Source organism: Ruditapes philippinarum, unplaced genomic scaffold (assembly GCF_026571515.1).
Source record: "Ruditapes philippinarum isolate M1 unplaced genomic scaffold, ASM2657151v2 ctg287_1_1_1_1, whole genome shotgun sequence".
NCBI classification, from domain to species: Eukaryota; Metazoa; Mollusca; class Bivalvia; order Venerida; family Veneridae; genus Ruditapes; species Ruditapes philippinarum.
The window spans coordinates 10506-30040 of record NW_026856730.1 but is presented as its reverse complement, the minus strand read 5'-3'; the positions used below and the strand labels follow the sequence as shown (position 1 = coordinate 30040).

Genomic DNA, 19535 nt, shown 5'->3' with positions numbered 1-19535 from the left:
GAAGATGATTAAAGGTTTTTCTATTTTTAGCCCTAGTGACCCCTAAAAGGGGCCAATCAAATTCAAATGAACAAACTTGATGAACTACTACCTTACTATGCTACAGACAAAGTTTAATGATCATCCATCAATTAGTTCTGTAGAAATAGACATTTAAAGGTATTTCTATTTTTACCTTTAGCCGCCCCTTAAAGGGGCCAATCAAATTCATATGAGCAAACTTGATAAAACACTACCGGAGATTGCTACAGACAAAGTTTGGTGATCATCCATCAATTAGTTTTGTAGGAATAGACATTTAAAGGTATTTATATTTTTAGCTTAAGCGGCCCCTAAAAGGGGCCAATCAAATTCATATGAGCAAACTTGATAAACGACTACCCAACAATGCTACAGACAAAGTTTGGTGATCATCCATCAATTAGTTTTGTAGGAATAGACATTTAAAGGTACTTATATTTTTAGCTTAAGCGGTCCTTAAAGGGGCCAATCAAATTCATATGAGCAAACTTGATAAACGACTACCCAACAATGCTACAGACAAAGTTTGGTGATCATCCATCATTTAGTTCTCCAGAAAAAGACAGTAAACCGTATTACTATTTTTAGCTTAAGCGGCCCCTTAAAGGGGGGCCAATCAAATTAATACGAGCAAACTTAACAAAAAACTACCCTAGAATGCTTCAGACAAAGTTTGGTGATCATACATGAATTAGTTCTGTAGAAAAAGACATTTAAAGGTATTTCTTTTTTTAGCCCTAGTGACCCCTAAAAGGGGCCAATCAAAATAATATGAGCAAATTTGATAAAAGACTACCTAAGAATGCTACAGACAAATCTTGGTAATCATCCATCAATTAGTTCTGTAGAAATAGACATTTAAAGGTATTTCTATTTTTAGCTTAAGCGGCACCTAAAAGGGGCCAATCAAATTCATATGAGCAAACTTGATAAAACACTACCCAAGAAAGCTTCAGACAAAGTTTGGTGATCATCCATCCATTAGTTCTGTAGAAGAAGATGTTTAAAGGTTTTTCTATTTTTAGCCCTAGTGACCCCTAAAAGGGGCCAATTTGAATGACATGAGCAAATCCAAGTGTGACTGTCACAAGGATGCTACAGACTAAATGTGAAGTAAATCTGCCTTGTAGTTTCAGAGAAGAAGACGATTGTTGACGCATGACGACAGACGACGGACGCAGGAGCATCCCCCTTTCATACTTATAGCTCACCCTGAGCCTTCGGCTCTGGTGAGCTAAAAGTACCACATTGACATTTGGGTCTGTAGGCATTACAACTGCTTGCAGATAGGCTTTAACCATTATTTAAAGATAGAGATAAAATCTATATATGCCACAAATAAAATAATTATTTCTTCTCATATTATGATCTGACTTCCAGGAAACATTACTCTTTCAAAGAAACAAGAGGGCTATGATGGCCCTAGATTGGTCACCTGACCCATCAAAATCATCCGAACAATTACCTAGACAAGCATTCTGACCAAGTTTCATAACAGGTGAGTCAAAAATGTGACCTCTACAGTGTTAACAAGGATTATCCATATTTGAGCAGTGTGACCTATTTTTTTTCCCAGGTGACCCATATTCAAACTTGACCTAGAAATCATAAAAACAAACTTTCAGTCCAATTTCCAGGGTAATTGGATCAAAACAGTAGCAACTAGAGTGTTGACAAGATTTTTCTTTTTTTTAGCTCCGGTGACCTAGTTTCACATGCTATTTCAAACTCATCCGAGCAATTACCTAAACAAGCATCCTGACCAAGTTTGATGATAATTGAGTCAAAAATGTGACAACTAGAGTGTTTACAAGGTTTTTCCATATTTGGGCGGTGTGACCTAGTTTTTCTTCCGAGATGACCCATGTTTGATCTTGACTTAGAAATCATTAAAACAAACTTTCAGACCAATTTATAGGATATTTGGATCAAAACAGTAGCCACTAGAGTGTTAACAAGATTTTTCTATTTTAAGCTCCTGTTACCTAATTTTTCATTAGAGATGACCCATGTTCAAACTAATCCAAGCAATTACCTAGACAAGTTTCCTGACCAAGTTTGATGACAATTGAGTCAAAATTGTGACCACTAGACTGTTTACAAGATTTTTCTATTTTTAGCTCCTGTGACCTAGTTTTTCATCTGAGATGACCCATGTTCGAACTCATTCAAGCAAGTACCTAGACAAGCATCCTGATCAAGTTTGATGACTCTTGTGTCAAATATGTGACCCCTAAAGTGGTAACAAGATTTTTCTATTTTTAGCTCTGTTGACCTTGTTTTTCATCCGAGATGACCCATGTTAGAACTCATCCAAGCTATCACCTTCACAAGCATCCTGACCAAGTTTGATGATGATTGAGGCAAAAATGTGACCGCTAGAGTGTTAACAAGGTTTTTCTATTTTTAGCACTGGTGACCTTGTTTTTCATCCGAGATGACCCATGTGCGAACTCATCCGAGCTATCACCTAGACAATCATCCTGACCAAGTTTGATGATGATTGAGGCAAAAATGTGACCTCTAGAGTGTTAACAAGGTTTTTCTATTTTTAGCTCTTGAGACCTAGTTTTTCATTCGAGATGACCCATGTTGGAACTCATCAGAGCTATCAAATAGATAAGTATCCAATCAAATAGATAAGTATCCTAACCAAGTTTGATGATGATTGAGGCAAAAATGCGACCGCTAGAGTGTTAACAAACTAAATGTGGATGGACGACGGACAATCATCGATCGTAAAAGCTCACCCTGAGCATGCTCAGGTGAGCTAAAATTAGCTAAAGGATCATCAGCAAAATGTTATGAATTTCATTCATTTTAATTTTAGTTACCTGTGATGCAAAGAAATGTTCTACAAAAGGTACAAAATGTATATTATTTTAACATACCAGCATTACAAACAGTCCCATTTGCTATATATCCTGTTGAGCATGAACATTTCTTGTCTGTATTACACTCTAGATAACTACCATCAGTACATTCACTTGTATCAGTACAATTATCACCATATGCTGCTGCTGTACATAAGTAAGGAAGGCAATTGAAGAGTATCTAAAAAAGAAACAAAATACAAATGAATTTTATCTAAACAATAAGTATCTTTAAACAAGAGGGCTCTAGATTGCTCATCAAAGAATATACACTTCTATAAAAAAGGTTTGAGTTGTAAAAGTTTAAGTGCCTCTAAAATCACAAAAAATGACAATAGAGGATTGATTATGGCAATAAAGTGACTTTAATCGAGAATGCTTCAATTAAACTAGAGTCACATTCAAATTCACCCCAGATGAAACTGATTGTCTGCATTAAAGTGTACTGCCCATTTAGTGAAACAAATTTGAAGACTGAGGCTAAAAATTATTAAATTAAGTCATTTGATCATCAAACGTTTGAATTTCATACAATGTGCAATGAAAATTAAAGTTACCCAAATTCAAAGACTTAGCTTCAATCAAAATGTTGCAAATGGGAGAATTCAAAATATGCCAGATACTTCATACACAAAACTCAATTCATGATTTACATTTGAAGGTCCTTCTAAGTTTGACAAATACAAAAGTTACACTGGTCATAAAGAATTCAACTTTTCGCTTATTACATTTTAAGTCTGCAGAACAAATAACCTACATTGTTACTATTTAGACCAAAAGAAATTTTCCCTTCACAAAACTTTCCGAAATATACACTTAAAAGATATCACTGTTTAACTTCATACATGTCTAGAGTAATACTTAAAGCGGCTATGTATGTATTTTACCACAATTCACTATTTTTTCACCAACTCAATAATTGTTTTACCCTTTTGGCCAATATTCTAAAATACACGAGGTGCACGTGCTTGGGCACGCTACAAAACACCCCTGAGGAAAAAAGGTACATAGTGAAGTTATCATGGCGTCACCGCTTCATGCCTGCAAAAAAAATTAGTGCAGCATCTCAGACAGGCTACGGTGATCAGAAAGTCTGTTTATACTGCCAGGAACAGACTTTAAGGGCCACTATGCTATGAGTTTGACTACCATACAAAGGTGTTCCCTTACGCAACTTCACTGACTTTCATGCTTGGATTTGGTACGTTGTCACAGCAGTAGGGTAAGGCAGCGTTGGAATAGAGTTGTCTCACGGACGAATCAAAGTTTAATCTTAATTTGGCCAATGGTAGGGTTCAAGTATGGTGTCGTCGTGGTGAACAGCTAGATCCTGCCAATGTTGTTGAATGTGACAGTTACGTTGTCAGAGGTGTCATGATCTGGGGCCTTATATCATTGAAGGTTAAACTGAATAAAAATTTTGTTTGAGGACCCCATTTGGAATGCTTTTTGTGCTGACTCATTCCTGCCGCTTTTGCCTTACATACACAACGAAAATGCTGTTTTTTTCAGCAGGTTAATGCCATTGTACATTTCCCTTTACACACATAACGTTTGCGGAAAAGAAATTAACAAGTCAAATGGTTTCCAGTCACCAGATTTCATTATTAGACAAATTGGGGGACCACCTTGGCCGTAGATTGCACGAGAGCAATGATGTCAACAAGGTAAATGACCTTAAGCGTGCCCTGCACTAGGAATGGGTGCACGTCACACCCTAATATGAGTCGTCAACTGACTGACATAAACAGTATGAGACGATGATGTTTCCCTGTTATCAAGGCAAGAGGCCATAATAAATGTCGTTTTTTCTGTTGAAATTGTTAAGATGTATTGGATATTAAATTGATTTTATGATGAGTAACTCTTTTTGCAATTAACATGTTGTGTACAAATGTAACAAGAACCGGGTGATGCTCCCTGAGAAGGTTTTGGACACAGGAAAGTATAAAAAAAATGAACAAAGGGCAAAAACTCCAAAATTAGGCAAGGCAGAGTTATGTTTCTTTTTCACTGCACTTTAGTAAATGAGATCTATCTATCTTTAAAGTTTCATGATGATATCTCTTATAGTTTCAGAGTTATGTCCAGGGTAAAATTCAAAGTGTAAAAATGAACAAAGGGCAATAATTCCAAAATTAGACAAGGCTGTGTTTAGGTTCTATAGCACTGCACACCTATCCAATGAGATCTACCTACAAGGTTTCATGTTGATAATCTCTAATAGTTTAAGAGTTACGTCCCGTACAAAAGTCAAAAAGTAAAAATAAACAAAGGGCAATAATTAAAAATATAGGCAAGGCAGAGTTACAGTCCTTTTGCACTGCACACCTACACAATGAGATCTATCTACCTACAAAGTTTCATGTTGATATCTCTTATAATATTAGAGTAATGTCCCTGACAAAGTTCAAAGTGTCAAAATGAACACAGGGCAATAACTCCAAAATGAGGCAAGACAGAGTAATGGTTCTTGGGCACTGCACACCTACTCAATGAGATCTATCTATCTGTTAAGTTTCATGTTGATAACTCTTATAATTTTATAGTTAGGTCCTGGACATAGTTCAAAGTGTACAAGTAAACAAAGGGCAATAATTCAAGTAAAAGGCAAGGCAGAGTTATGGTTCTTATGCACTGCACACCTACTCAATGAGATCTATCTACCTACAAAGTTTCATGTTGATACCTCTTATAGTTTAAGAGTTATGTCCCAGACAAAGTTCAAAGTGTAAAAATAAACAAAGGGCAATAATTCAAAAATTAAGCAAGGTTGAGTTACGGTTCTTGTGCACTGCACACCTAGTCAATGAGATCTACCTACCTACAAAGTTTCATGTTGATATCTCTTATAGTTTTAGAGTAATGTTCCGGACAAAGTTCAAAGTGTCAAAATGGACAAAGGGCAAAAACTCCAAAATTAAACAAGACAGAGTTATGGTTCTTGTGCACTGCACACCTACTCAATGAGATCTACCTACCTACAAAGTTTCATATTGATATCTCTTATAGTTTTAGAGTAATGTTCCGGACAAAGTTCAAAGTGTCAAAATGAACAAAGGGCAATAACTCCAAAATTAGGCAAGACAGTTATGGTTCTTGTGCACTGCCACCTTCTCAATGAGATCTTATCTCTACCTACAAAGTTATTTTTCGGGGAGCAGAATAAAAATAAACCAAAAGTTTGCCTACTAAATAAATTTTATCCTCAGAGTATAATATGTTAAATTCACCCCAAGTATCCACTAAAAATTATGTATAATATTTGTAATGTTCAAACAAACTACACTAGTAATAGATACCTTTGGTCATTATAAAAATGTCTATCTGCTAACCTTGTTTTATTTAAAAAAAAACAAACCCATCTTGTAATGACAATAAGGAAATAATATGAAACAACATGTGCCTAAGAATTTACATTAAAACTTCCCCTTTTCTTAACAGTAAACCTTTGAACTGAAATATGAAACATATCATTGCTAATCGGGAATCTACCAAATCACCTGTTTTTCAATTTTAGTTTCATTATTTAAAAATAATAAAGATTCAAAAATTTGCAAATGTCATTATTACAACATTAATCAAAAATAAAATAGGACAATTTCAAACTGTGATTTCCATGTAAGGAAAAAAAACCCAGCACACTTCAACAAGTCAAACAAGGAAGTTAACACTGTCTGTGTAATTATTTAAAACTTTTACACAACTTACAACTGTTGAGTACCTCTGTCCTTATATACATGAAGCATATACATTTCTGATGAGCATTAAAAAGTGTGTTTATATGTTTTTATACATATATACTGTACAGGGTTTCCGCTGCAATTTGCCAATTCCGCAAAAGGTGAAAAGGATTTTTTTTTTCCAAAACTAAGCATTTTTTTGGTTCGTAGAAGATTTAACAAAAATATACCCTTATTGACCGCTGATTTATAAATAAAAATTTCTTCAAATGAATCCCCTGGCAGGATTCGAACCAACAGCTGTGTACTTTATATTTTCAAAATTATAAAATATAATTTTCTATCCTCATTTATTCATGATATAAACTGCTAGAAATCACAAGACAATACACAATGAAAGCTCCTGAAATTCTGAAATGATGTAAATAATGCTTTATAGAAAATCAGGCTATATTTTTTCACCATTGTCAGGGTTGTTCAAGCCTAAAGTCACTGAAGGTTGACAAGCACACAACCTACAAACACAGCACAAATGTTCCAGGAAATGCATCAGTGCATGGTCGATGTTATAAATGATGACTTCCTCTTGAGTACTATAAGTGATAAGAATTATTGTACCATGGTAGATGAGTCAACAGATGTACGATAATGTATCTGTGGACCAATATATGATTATATATGTGAGATACCTTCAGCCTCTAACCTTCAAACCAAAAAGTGTTCTGTTAGACATAATTATGGAAGGTAAATGATGGAGCCACAGCAGACAAACATCAAAAGACAGTGCTAGATTCTCTAAAGAAAAATAATTTGAAATTGAACAATCTTGTTGGTATAAGTACTGATGGTGCTGCAGTAATGACCGGTCGAAAGAGTGGTCTGGTACAACAGTTAAAAACAGATGTGCCAACACTCCTGAGCACACATTGTAATACTCATTGCCTCTTACTGGCCAGTGGTGGGGCTGCTGTCATACAATGCCTTATTTACTTAAGTACCTGAGGACCTTATAAACTGTATATATAAGTATTTTGATAAATCACCAAAGTACTGTCTGAAGATGAAGTTTTTATTATTCATCTTGTGGTATGAAAACATTTAAAACAATGACTCTTAATTACAGCTGCCTTAGATGACTCGTTCATGGTTACAATCTTCTTAAAATACTTTGTCCTTTATTTCTACGAAAGTGACTAAATGAATCATGATATTGGTGACTGTTCAATATTCATGCAACAGTTAGCAAACCATAAAGTGAAAATTTGAATTAAGCAGACTGTATTACATGTCATTAGGTCACAGAACTTCAAACTTTGTATAAAGGAAATACATCAATGAAGTGACTCTGTCCAGACCCTTGCTCCTGACCCAGTCAACTCTTTACAATTACAATGTAATTTATTACTATTTTAAGGCAAATTTGAGTATCTGAGCCTTAATCAAATGACATAATGGACAATAAAGAAATGCATACTCCAAAATGAAAAATTGTCAAAATATTGTTTGAAACTTAATATGGAACAGAATTAGTGAATTTATTCCATCTTGCTTGGTGATATTTGGACTTACATTATGCTTGCTTCCATACTTCTTTATGACAATGAAAACCTACGTTTTGCTGAATTCAATCACACTATCATGTAATTGCAACTTCATGTGTTCCTTTCTGAACCATCAAACTCAAATAATTTAATATGCTATGTGTTGAATAGCATCTCTTTTAAAGACAGCGTATTATGTTTGGTGTTTAAGATAACATTCTTTGGTTGTTTTTGATATAACTAGATGTACAAGAGCGATCAGTAATCACATGTGTCGCCTCATGATGGCCAATTTCATGTTGGGACAAAGTTTGTGACAGACGGACAGACAGACAGACAGTGCACAACTAGACTTGGTACTGATCATTCCTGTAAAGTTTGGATAAAATTGCACCAGTGGTTTATGAGGAGTAGTCCGGACAAGCTTTTGCATATCTGGCAACACACAGAAAAAACACCTTTTTATCAAAGGGCCATAACTCGGCCAAAAATCATTCAACCGGAAAACCCGTGCAATATGCGCAAGGACTTGAGCTACAGATCAATCCTGTAAAGTTTCATTGAAATTGCTTAAGTGGTATAAGAATAGTAGTCCGGACAAACTTTAAAAATAAAAATTATTAAAGGGCCATAACTCTGACAAAAATCATTGAACCGGAAAATGCTGATAATATGCACAACTACACTTGGTACTGATCATTCCTGTAAAGTTTAGATGAAATTGCACCAGTAGTTTATGAGGAGTAGTCCGGACAAGCTTTTGTGTATCTGGCAACACACAGAAAAATACACCTTTTTTATCAAAGGGCCATAACTCGGCCAAAAATCATTCAACCGGAAAACTCTTGCAATATGCGCAAGGACTTGAGCTACAGATCAATCCTGTAAAGTTTCATTGAAATTGCTTTAGTGGTATAAGAGAAGTAGTCCGGACAAACTTTAAAATTAAAAATTATTAAAGGGCCATAACTCTGCCAAAAATCATTGAACCGGAAAATGCTGACAATATGCACAACTAAACCTGGTACTGATCATTCCTGTAAAGTTTGGATGAAATTGCACCAGTAGTTTATGAGGAGTAGTCCGGACAAGTTTTGTGATGGACAGACAGACGGACGGACAGACGACGGAGAAGTGATCCCTATATGTCGCCACTACTCCGTAGAGGCGACACAAAAATGGTAAGTTCCTGTAAGTACCTTGAATCTGTTATAAACCTGCCACTTACATTGTTGACACTATTTCACAATTAATAATTGATATTGATCAATACTTGGCAAATTTGACGTGTCTTAGCATTCATATGCTTCAATATATTCACTCATTATGGTGCCTGTGAAACAGTAAATTGGTGACTTATAGGCCCATTGGGCCGTGTATTATAATCATTCACACATATGCTCATTATTTGTTATTGGCTTTGCACATGTCACAATAATAAACAACTTCCTTCTTTCCTCATTACATATTGTACTGCGTAACACACCTATTTTCCTTTTTTAGTAACTCTTAGATATTTGTAAAGTTAATAGGCCAATGAAATTTGCCTTTTTAATGTTCAAGTCTTTGCAGCATCTAGGGAGGTGCTTAAAAACTGGATGACAGCATTATGTTTTGATAAGGGAGTACACTATGACCACTTTTGCATAAAACTGACACGTATATATTCCATCCCAGCTCATGAACGTATCTTTGGGCTGAGCCAGGGCCTGAATCCGCCACTGTATAACTGCCCCATTAAACAACTGTTCACGAATACATTTTTCTATTAGACAGTATACAGATATACAAGAGCTGTCTGTAGGACAGCACGCTCGACTATTCTTAGTGCTTGATAGTAAAAGAGCCTTGATAATGTTAATTTTTTTAAGTTCACAAAAGGGCAAATTTTTTTTTATAAATTCATGTTATAGGCCTTACAGAGAGTCTAATTATACAGTATTGGCTTGACTATTCGGAAGGTAATGTCACAAGGGTGTTTTATTGAGTATAATAATACTAATTACCTATCAGATTACATAAATTTGACAGACAAGGTACAAAGGCTTGTTATTAAGATGTTTTATCAAGTAAATCACTGCTTTATTATTATGAATGCATAAAATTGTCCCAAAAAAGGCACAAACCCTTCAGTAGTTATTGAGATAACAGCTTACAAACAAAACTTTACCATGAATTTCTAAGTTGAAAAAGGGAGAAAAATCAGCCTAATGCAAGATAGAATTATGGATCTTTGTCAGTGACCTACAATTATGACCCTAAATGCATATGTGAAGTTTTAAATAAATATCTGTAATAGTTATTGAGATATGTAAAACTTGCATGTAAACATTAACCAAGATATTTAGTAGAAAAGGGGATATGAATCAGCCTTAATGCAAGATAGAGTTATGGAACTTGGTCAGTGACATACAATTATGACCCTCCAATTATGACCCTAAGTGCATGTGTAAAGTTTCAAGTAAATATCTTTGAAGACCTTTAACCTCAACCAAAATTTCTAAGTTTCAAAGGGGCAAATAATTCTGCAAATATTGCAGGCAGAGTTATGCAATTTTGCAAACTGATGTACATTGTTACTATAAAAAAGTATTTTAAATTTCAATTGAATATCTCAAGCAATAATTGAGATATTTGACTTTACAAAAAAACTTTAACCAAAATTTCTAAGTTTCAAAGGGGCAAATAATTCTGCAAATATTGCAGGCAGAGTTATGCAATTTTGCAAACTGATGTACATTGTTACTATAAAAAAGTATTTTAAATTTCAATTGAATATCTCAAGCAATAATTGAGATATTTGACTTTACAAAAAAACTTTAACCAAAATTTCTAAGTTCCAAAGGGGCATAATTCTGTCAATATTGTAGGCAGAGTTATCCAACTTGTCAATCTGATGTACCTTGTTACTATAAATAAGTATTGTAAGTTTCAATTGAATATCTCAAGCAATAATTGAGATATTTGACTTTACAAAAAACTTTAACCAAAATTTCTAAGTTAAAAAGGGGCATAATTCTGTCAATATTGTAGGCAGAGTTATCCAACTTGTCAATCTGATGTACCTTGTTACTATAAATAAGTGTTGTAAGTTTCAATTGAATATCTCAAGTAATAATTGAGATATTTGACTTTACAAAAAACTTTAACCAACGCAGACGCCGACGCGGACGCTGACGCCGACGCCGGGGTGACTACAATAGCTCTCATATTCTTCGAATAGTCGAGCTAAAAATTATATTGCATAACCTTTTTCTACTTATATTTATATTCTTTCCTGAGCAATTTATATATTTAGTGCTTGGTACGTATTTATATATACGCAAAAGTATGGTCATCGCAGTTTATGTACGGAAAATTCCGATGATAAGCGAAATGTGGAAAAATTCCGTTGATCTCAATAACAGAGTTCTCGCCCCTTAACAGTTCACAATCGCTAGACATTGTTTAAATTGTTTATATATATTGTAAGATGATCAAACATAATCCACAAAGCATCAGACACCAACTTTATTTAACATAAACACTGAATAATGAAAATAAGCGAAAGCTAATAGTAATCACCCCATGCAATGATCAATCATATAAGTCACACTTTAATAAAATAAAATAAAAATAGTCGATTACAAAAAAGAACTTAACCGTAAACAGTTTGTATATAACATAAAGAAAGGTAGCTTATACATAAAGGTATATATGACGTTAACATTTTAATATTCCAAAACAGTACGATATTATCGGATAAATGGCTTGTGCAAGTTTAATAGTTATCACTCAATGAAAGAATTAGTAACTACAGAATTTTGAATGATATAATGAAAAATGGAATGCATCTTAATGCAAAGTTTAAATATCATAAAGCAAGATGGAATCAAGCATAATGCAAGTTCCAATTTCATCAAGCATGATGGAATCAAGCATAATGTAAGTTTCAATGTCATCAAGCAAGATGGAATCAAGAATAATGTAAGTTCCAATGTCATCATGATCAAGCAAGATAGAATAAATGCATTAATTCTGTTCCATAGAAACTGATTAAAAATCAGTATGTATTATTTTAATCAACACCAATGAAAATGTGTTTCTGGGGGAATATTGAATTTCTTAAGTTTATGAGGAATGATTTTAATAAGATACAATAAGTAAGACCATTTATAAATCTGACTCCAATATCAAATTCAACATTTTTTTAATTTACAATTTTTTTCCCACTTTTCCTCCACGATCCCAATTGCGTTTGAAAAAAGTCCAGACTATGCAGCATCATTAAAAATATACTATGCTCAAATTTTAGATTTTTAGATATTGATAATTGCTACAAAGTCTCTTTGTAGATATAGAAATAACATGTTTTGACTACACACAAAGTAGATACATGTATGTAGAGAATTAAATATAGGTAAATCTGCAGGACCAGATTATGTTTTAACTGAATTTTTTAAGTACGGTTCGCAGAATGATATATTTGTTAAAGGAGTATTTTTATTGTTTAATAAGTTATTTTCTACAGGTTATTTTCCAGAGGTCTGGACAGAAGGGTTTATTATTCCATTGCATAAAAAAGGAGACGTTAATGAAGTAGGAAATTATAGAGGAATTACTTTACTTAGTACATTTGGGAAATTATTTTCAAAAGTGTTAAATAACAGACTATGTAACTGGGCTGAAAATTATAATGTTTACATTGAGGCACAGGCAGGCTTTAGAAAACACATGGGAACCATTGATAATATTTTTGTTTTAAATGGTATTATAAATCATCTATTAAATTTAAATAAAAAGTTATATGTTGCATTTGTGGATTTTACAAAAGCCTTTGATTATGTTGTTAGAGACATTCTGTGGTTTAAATTGATTAAATTGGGAGTGAGAGGGAATATTTTAAATATCTTACAATCCATGTATAAGAGTATTAAGTCACGTGTTAAATATGACAATAATGTTAGTGAAGATTTTGTTTGTATGCTTGGGGTACGTCAAGGGGAATGTTTATCACCTTTTTTATTTTCCATGTATTTGAATGACATTGAGGAACATTTCTCTATAAATGGATTCGAAGGAGTTGAGTTAGGTTGCTTAAAAATATTTCTACTGCTTTATGCAGATGATATTGTAATTCTTTCAGAATCAGAGTCAGGTTTACAGAAAGGTTTAGATTTGTTAGATATTTATTGTACTAGATGGAAATTAACAGTAAACGTGAATAAAACGAAAATTATGATTTTTAGAAAAGGCGGGAGAAATAGACAAAACTTAGAATTCATATATCAAAATTCTGCTATTGAAGTAGTTAATTCTTTTTCGTATTTAGGTATTGTATTTAGTACTGGTGGTTCTTTTCAATCAACATGTGAAACATTAAGTGGTCAAGCTTTAAAGGGTATATTCAAATTAAAATCGTATCTAGTGAAATTCCCTTGTCTTACAATAAGTCATTGTTTAAATCTATTTGATAAACTTATTTTACCCATTTTAAGTTATGGTAGTGAGGTGTGGGGTTTCTACAATTCAGAAAAAATAGAACGAGTTCACTTACAATTTTGCAAACATTTACTAGGAGTTAGGCCTCAAACACAAAATAATTTTATATATGGTGAACTGGGGCGCACAACTTTATTTTATAAACAGTTACTAAATGTTGTACGCTATTGGTTTAAAATTATTGAAAGTGATGAAAATAAGTATATTAAAAAGGTATATTGCTTAATGTTGAATGATTTAGATTTGCATCCCCAAAAGAATTCTTGGGCTAAATCTATTAAAGAATTGTTAGAAAATTTAGGTTTTAGTTATGCATGGTTGTTTCAGGGAGTAGGAAATAAAACTTTATTTTTGGAATATTTTAAAAGCAGACTTACTGATGGTTTTATTCAAAATTGGAATAGTCAACTACAAGGGTCATCTAGAGCAAGAACATATAATTTATATGCAAAATTTAAATTTCAGCCGTATTTGGATATTATTAAAAACACCAAATTAAGAATGGCATTATCAAGGCTTAGGGTTTCGGCGCATAGATTAGAAATAGAAACAGGCAGGTGGCACAAACCTTCAAAAATCCCATATTCAGACCGTAAATGTTTAATCTGTAAAACATTAGAGGATTAATTTCATTTTTTACTAGAGTGTCCTCTGTATATTGAGTTACGCAAACGATATATAAAAGAATATTTTTGGAGAAATGCTAATGTATTAAAATTTACTGAGCTTTTAAACAATGATAACAAAGTAGTTATTCAGAAGTTATCATTGTATGTCTTAAAAAGTTTTGAACTAAGAACACAATATTTGAACCGAATTATGTAAATATATATAGATATATACATGTGCATGTACAAGAATTGATTGATCTTGCATATATCGTATTATGTAATTGTTAAAATTGTATTTCTTTATTATTTTTTCTTAAGTCACCAGAAATTCTCCCCTGTTAAAGTTAAAAACATGATTTGTGAATTCAAATCAGTTAGATATATATTTTTCCAGGTGAATGCAGATTAGATCAAATTAATGATTACAATTGTTATTTACTGTTTATATACTGTTTGACTGCCATTGTGATGATATTTTATTGTGAAATTTAGATATTACAATCTTTTGTGTATTAATATATTTAGCTTTGTAAGATGATGGACATATCATGTCTTATTTCTGAATAAAGTATATATAGAAGATTATCTTATGTTTTAAACTCTACACACTAAAGGTGGACACAACAAGAATTTGTAACAGAGTTACCAACATCCCCCGTCTAAGAAAGTTTTATATGAAGCATAAAATTGTGCTTTTTCAGAAGATTGAGGTATGGATCTCAGGACTTTCAGTCCCAAATTATGATCAATGCTAGATCTGCAAATGCAACAATAAATTTATTAAAGAAATGAAACACGGAATTTAAAAATCTATCATGTCAAGCTTTGACCTCTAAGTGTGACCTTGACCTTGGAGGTAGCGGTGCAGGTGTTGTGCATGACATAACGTCTTATTATTGTGACTATTTGTGCCAAGTATTTTAAAATCCCTTGATCTATGAAAAAGTTATGGACTGGACACAAAATATACCCTATAACAGATTATGTTAATCTTTGACCTCTAAGTGTGACCTTGACCTTAGAGGTAGGGACACAGATTTACAAATTACATATCATCTTCAGTGTGACTATTTGTGCAAAGTCTTTTCAAAATCCCGTAATCTATAAAGAAGTTATGGACGGGACACAAAATATACCAAATAACAGACTCTGTTAACCTTTGACCTCTAAGTGTGACCTTGACCTTAGAGGTAGTGACACAGATTTACAAATTACATATCATCTTCAGTGTGACTATTTGTGCAAAGTCTTTTCAAAATCCCGTAATCTATGAAGAAGTTATGGACGGGACACAAAATATACCAAATAACAGACTCTGTTAACCTTTGACCTCTAAGTGTGACCTTGACCTTGGAGGTAAGGGTGCAGGTGTTGTACTTCGCATATCGTCTTATTATTGTGACTATTTGTACCAAAAATGATTTCAAAATCCCTTGAACTACATGTATGAAGAATTTCTAGATCCCACAAAAAATATGCCCTATAACAGACTATGTTAATGTTTGACCTCTAAGTGTGACCTTGACTTTGGAATTAGGGATGCAGGTGTTGCGCATGATACATCCTCTTATTATAGTGACTATTTGTGCCAAGTATTTTCAAAATCCTTTGATCTATGAAAAAGTTACAGACCAGACACAAAATATACCCTTCAAAAGACTATGTTAATATTTGACCTCCAAGTGTGACCTTGACCTTGGAGGTAGGTGAACGGTTTTTGCTCATTACACATCGTCTGATTATTGTGAACAATTGTGGCAAGTATTTACAAAATCCCTTCATAGATAAGAAAGTTATGGACTGGACAAGACATATACCCTCAAATAGACAATGTTGAATGAGCATTAGTGCGACCTTGACCCTGGAGGTAGGGGTCTGGTTGTTGCGCATGACACATCGTCTTATTATAACAAACATTTGTGCCAAGTTATTTCAAATTCCTTTGATAAATGACAAAGTTCTGGACTGGACACTAAAGTGTGACGGACAGACGGATGGACGTGCCACTTAAATGAACTTAAAGGGGCCATTTCTTTTGTTATTTTCTTTTGTTTAATAGAGGACCATGGCCCCTTATTCTTTTGTTAGGGAATGAACTCTATTGTTCTCTTTTGTTCTGTTTACAGTTAGATGGCCCCCTACTTCACTTAAATAGCAGACAGACGGACGGAAAGAGCCTATTTCTATTATCCCCCCTTTTAATTCGAAAAGGCTGGGGTCAATAAGAATATATAGTGTTATTAAAAAAACTGGCAGTTTATTTAATAAATGACCAACTTTATTTGACCTGTAATAGGATATGCACAGTTTGATCATTCTTTCATCAAAATTAGACATATTCAGAAGGAATTACATAGATTTTAATTAATTTTTGGGATAAAAAATATTTTACTCTAAGATGAGCATAGTATATCTTTATTCTTAAATATAAGCATTTAGTATATACTTATAAATGAACATTGAGAAATGTTAATGAAATAAAATGCATCTTTCTTTTTTTCGTATTTTCACTTTAAAAAATATTTTTCAATGCAGTGAAACATTATTTCTGTATTTTCACTGGTGTCTTGCCAGACTTCTTTCTTCTAAATTCAGCCAATACATGAACTTATTCATCATAAGGTTAAAATAGAGGAAAAGCTAGTATATAATAAACAGAAAAGTCAAGTTTATTAAATTAATATAGGATTAAATTCATCTTGTGGTATGAAAATTATCATAATTATTCCACTTGTCTTGTGGCTACTGCCACTCATGAAATATTTATTTTCATATCAATCAATGAAAATAAATCTTGTATTAATATAGAAGAATATTAATTATTTTCTTAAAAATCAGCTCTTTTGGGAATTTTTCATCAACAGAGAGATTCTGTTCCCTACAGAGACTACTATACTGGTTGGGGACCACCAAAATCGGACAACCACCAAACCTGGACGGCCTCCGAAAATGCTTAATTTAGTATTTTCTTTGTTCAGTGGATGTCAGTCATTTTTTCATCAACATTAAATGCATGTTTCCTCTATAATTAAGTAAATTAATTTATATGAAGCTCCGTAAATGGTAATATTTTAATGTATATTTCAAGAATGTTGACGTTGAAATTTGGGTGCCAAGAAAGCAATGCCTGACCTCACATACCAGCTATAATTAATCAGTTGCAGAGTAAAAAATAAAATATCCAAAACTTCAGCATTTGTTGCTGAAATATTGTTTATCATGTTAAAAATAAAAAATTAAAACATCTTTGGAAGCCTTTATCTGAATTAAATCATGTAATGTACATATCTGTCCGGACACATGGTACTGTAGTGTAGACATTTTAGGTAATTTTGATACCCTCCTTGACAAGCCTCAGATATAAGTGTCAATACAATCAGAAATAAACAAACAAGTTTGTTATTTAGGAAAAGAACCTTACTGTACTGTGTCAAAATTTTAGGTCTCTAGGTTTGAAATTATGAAATCTTTATTGAAAAATGTTCAAGTCCGGTTGCTGGTGCTCGACCAGTATAGGCCTATGTATCAGTGGTCCAGTTTCGGTACAGGACCTGTTCTGACTCATTCAATGTTGTTTAAATAACTGGCAACTCATAAGAAAATGAGCTGCCAACAGATGGTTAGACACACATTGCACAATATTATTAACAAAAAATCAAATGTCAGGAATATTCAATGAAAACAGCACTGAAGAATGTGGAACTGGTCCTCTGGAGTCTGGTGATGTCTGGGATCTTGTTAAATGACTGTATTAGTTACTTATATCATGTTTTTGAATCAAAGTCTGAAATTTTGTGAAAAATATGTTCATACTACTATTTCAAAATGTGCACTTAAAAAGCACCAGAACAAATGTAAAACTCCAAAATGGGGCAAACCAACCCCCGTTACCCGTCCAAAAATTCCTGGATCCGGCCTTTATACGTAACTCTTGACTAAAAATATAACTAAATTAGCATAGAAGTTTCAACTTACAAACAGAATTATTCCACCTGTATGACGGTTCATTTTCGAACTTCCTGATTTGACAATATAATTCTAAAGATTCACCACACCCTCACACCTGGGGTAATACAGGTGCCAAATACTTCTTCTGAACAACAATAATTTTTCCTGACAATTTACAAGTTTGAAAGTAACAAAACCCTTAAAAAATGCGGTTAATTTGTCTAAAACTCAAACACAATATGGAGACCAAAACCAGGAAGTTTTAATCATTTTGCAAAATGTTACTTAAAACTTTACGAAGTTTGTGTACATTATTACGTCAAGCTTTCTGATTACCCGGAGTAATCTCGTATCCAGCGAGAATCACGATCCAGATCAGCGAACTCTAAAGGTTTATGGAGTCAGGTTGAATATCACTAAATAATATCTTTTTTTTTATAAACGCCCTTCTCAAAGCGCGACGATAATATTATGATATCTTCTACATCATACTGCTTTAAAATCGTTTACGATCACTCTAAGCAGATATACATTGTATCACGGATTTATATTACAATATTGTAATATAAATCCGTGATTGTATACATTAACTAAAAAAATGAAAAATGTTACAAAACAACAATTTTTCACCAAAATTAGGTGAAAGACCACATGTTAGCATGGAAAAACTAGATTTTGGGTAATTCCAAAGTTTTTCATCATTTTTTGTTAACCCTTTACCCCATATATACGCGAAACAACGCACTATCGGCCTCCTCCCTCTTTTAGGCCTCAAATAGTGAAAAAAATGTGCTAGCTATTTGGGCCCAAAATACATTTTTTCTTTTGAGAAATGTTGCTAAAAAGTGAGCACTTTTACGGAGCCGCCCCCATCCTGGAAAAGATACATCAGGGGGTTGCCAGAAGGAGGATGTGCCCCCTTCTGTTTTTTTTTTGGGGGGGGGGGGTTGAAGGGGGCGGTAGTCACCCTCAAGGCCAAGAAATTTTTGGACTTATGAGAGGCTAAAAATGACACCAGATCGATCATAAGGTAATGTGTAAAAAGCAAATTTGACTCACTCCACGGATTTATATTACACTACTGTATATATAAATCATTGCTCTTTCTCAATCCCTTGAGAAGTTGCAGCACTTTGAAATAAATTTTGATGGAAAAAGTCGAGGCAAAATAGTGATTTTTGGCAAATTTGAGACGTCCCCTCGTTGTCATGGTAACAGGAAATTTAAGACTGAGCATGTCGTTACAAAGGCAATGGTCCAGTCAACATTTGTGCCAAGTTTGAGAAGTATTGAAGCATTTTTCATAGTTTCATAGCAGTTTGAACTTGTAACAGGAGGCTTTTCAATGAAAACGGCCATTTTTCACAATATGCTCAT

At 33.5% G+C, this 19535-nt stretch overlaps 1 protein-coding gene across 1 annotated transcript in view; it reads right to left on the bottom strand.

Moving 5' to 3' along the window:
* Positions 1-18526, bottom strand: part of LOC132747500 (coadhesin-like) — a 39801-nt gene extending 21275 nt beyond the window's left edge. Inside the window, exons 1-2 of the mRNA XM_060736900.1 lie at positions 18186-18526; positions 2913-3075 (exon numbers count right to left, since the gene is read on the bottom strand). Of these exons, the coding sequence (XP_060592883.1) occupies positions 2913-3075; positions 18186-18218 (196 nt within the window). The 5' untranslated portion in view covers positions 18219-18526. The remainder of the gene's footprint in view (positions 1-2912; positions 3076-18185) is intronic.
* Positions 18527-19535: the final 1009 nt, after the last annotated feature.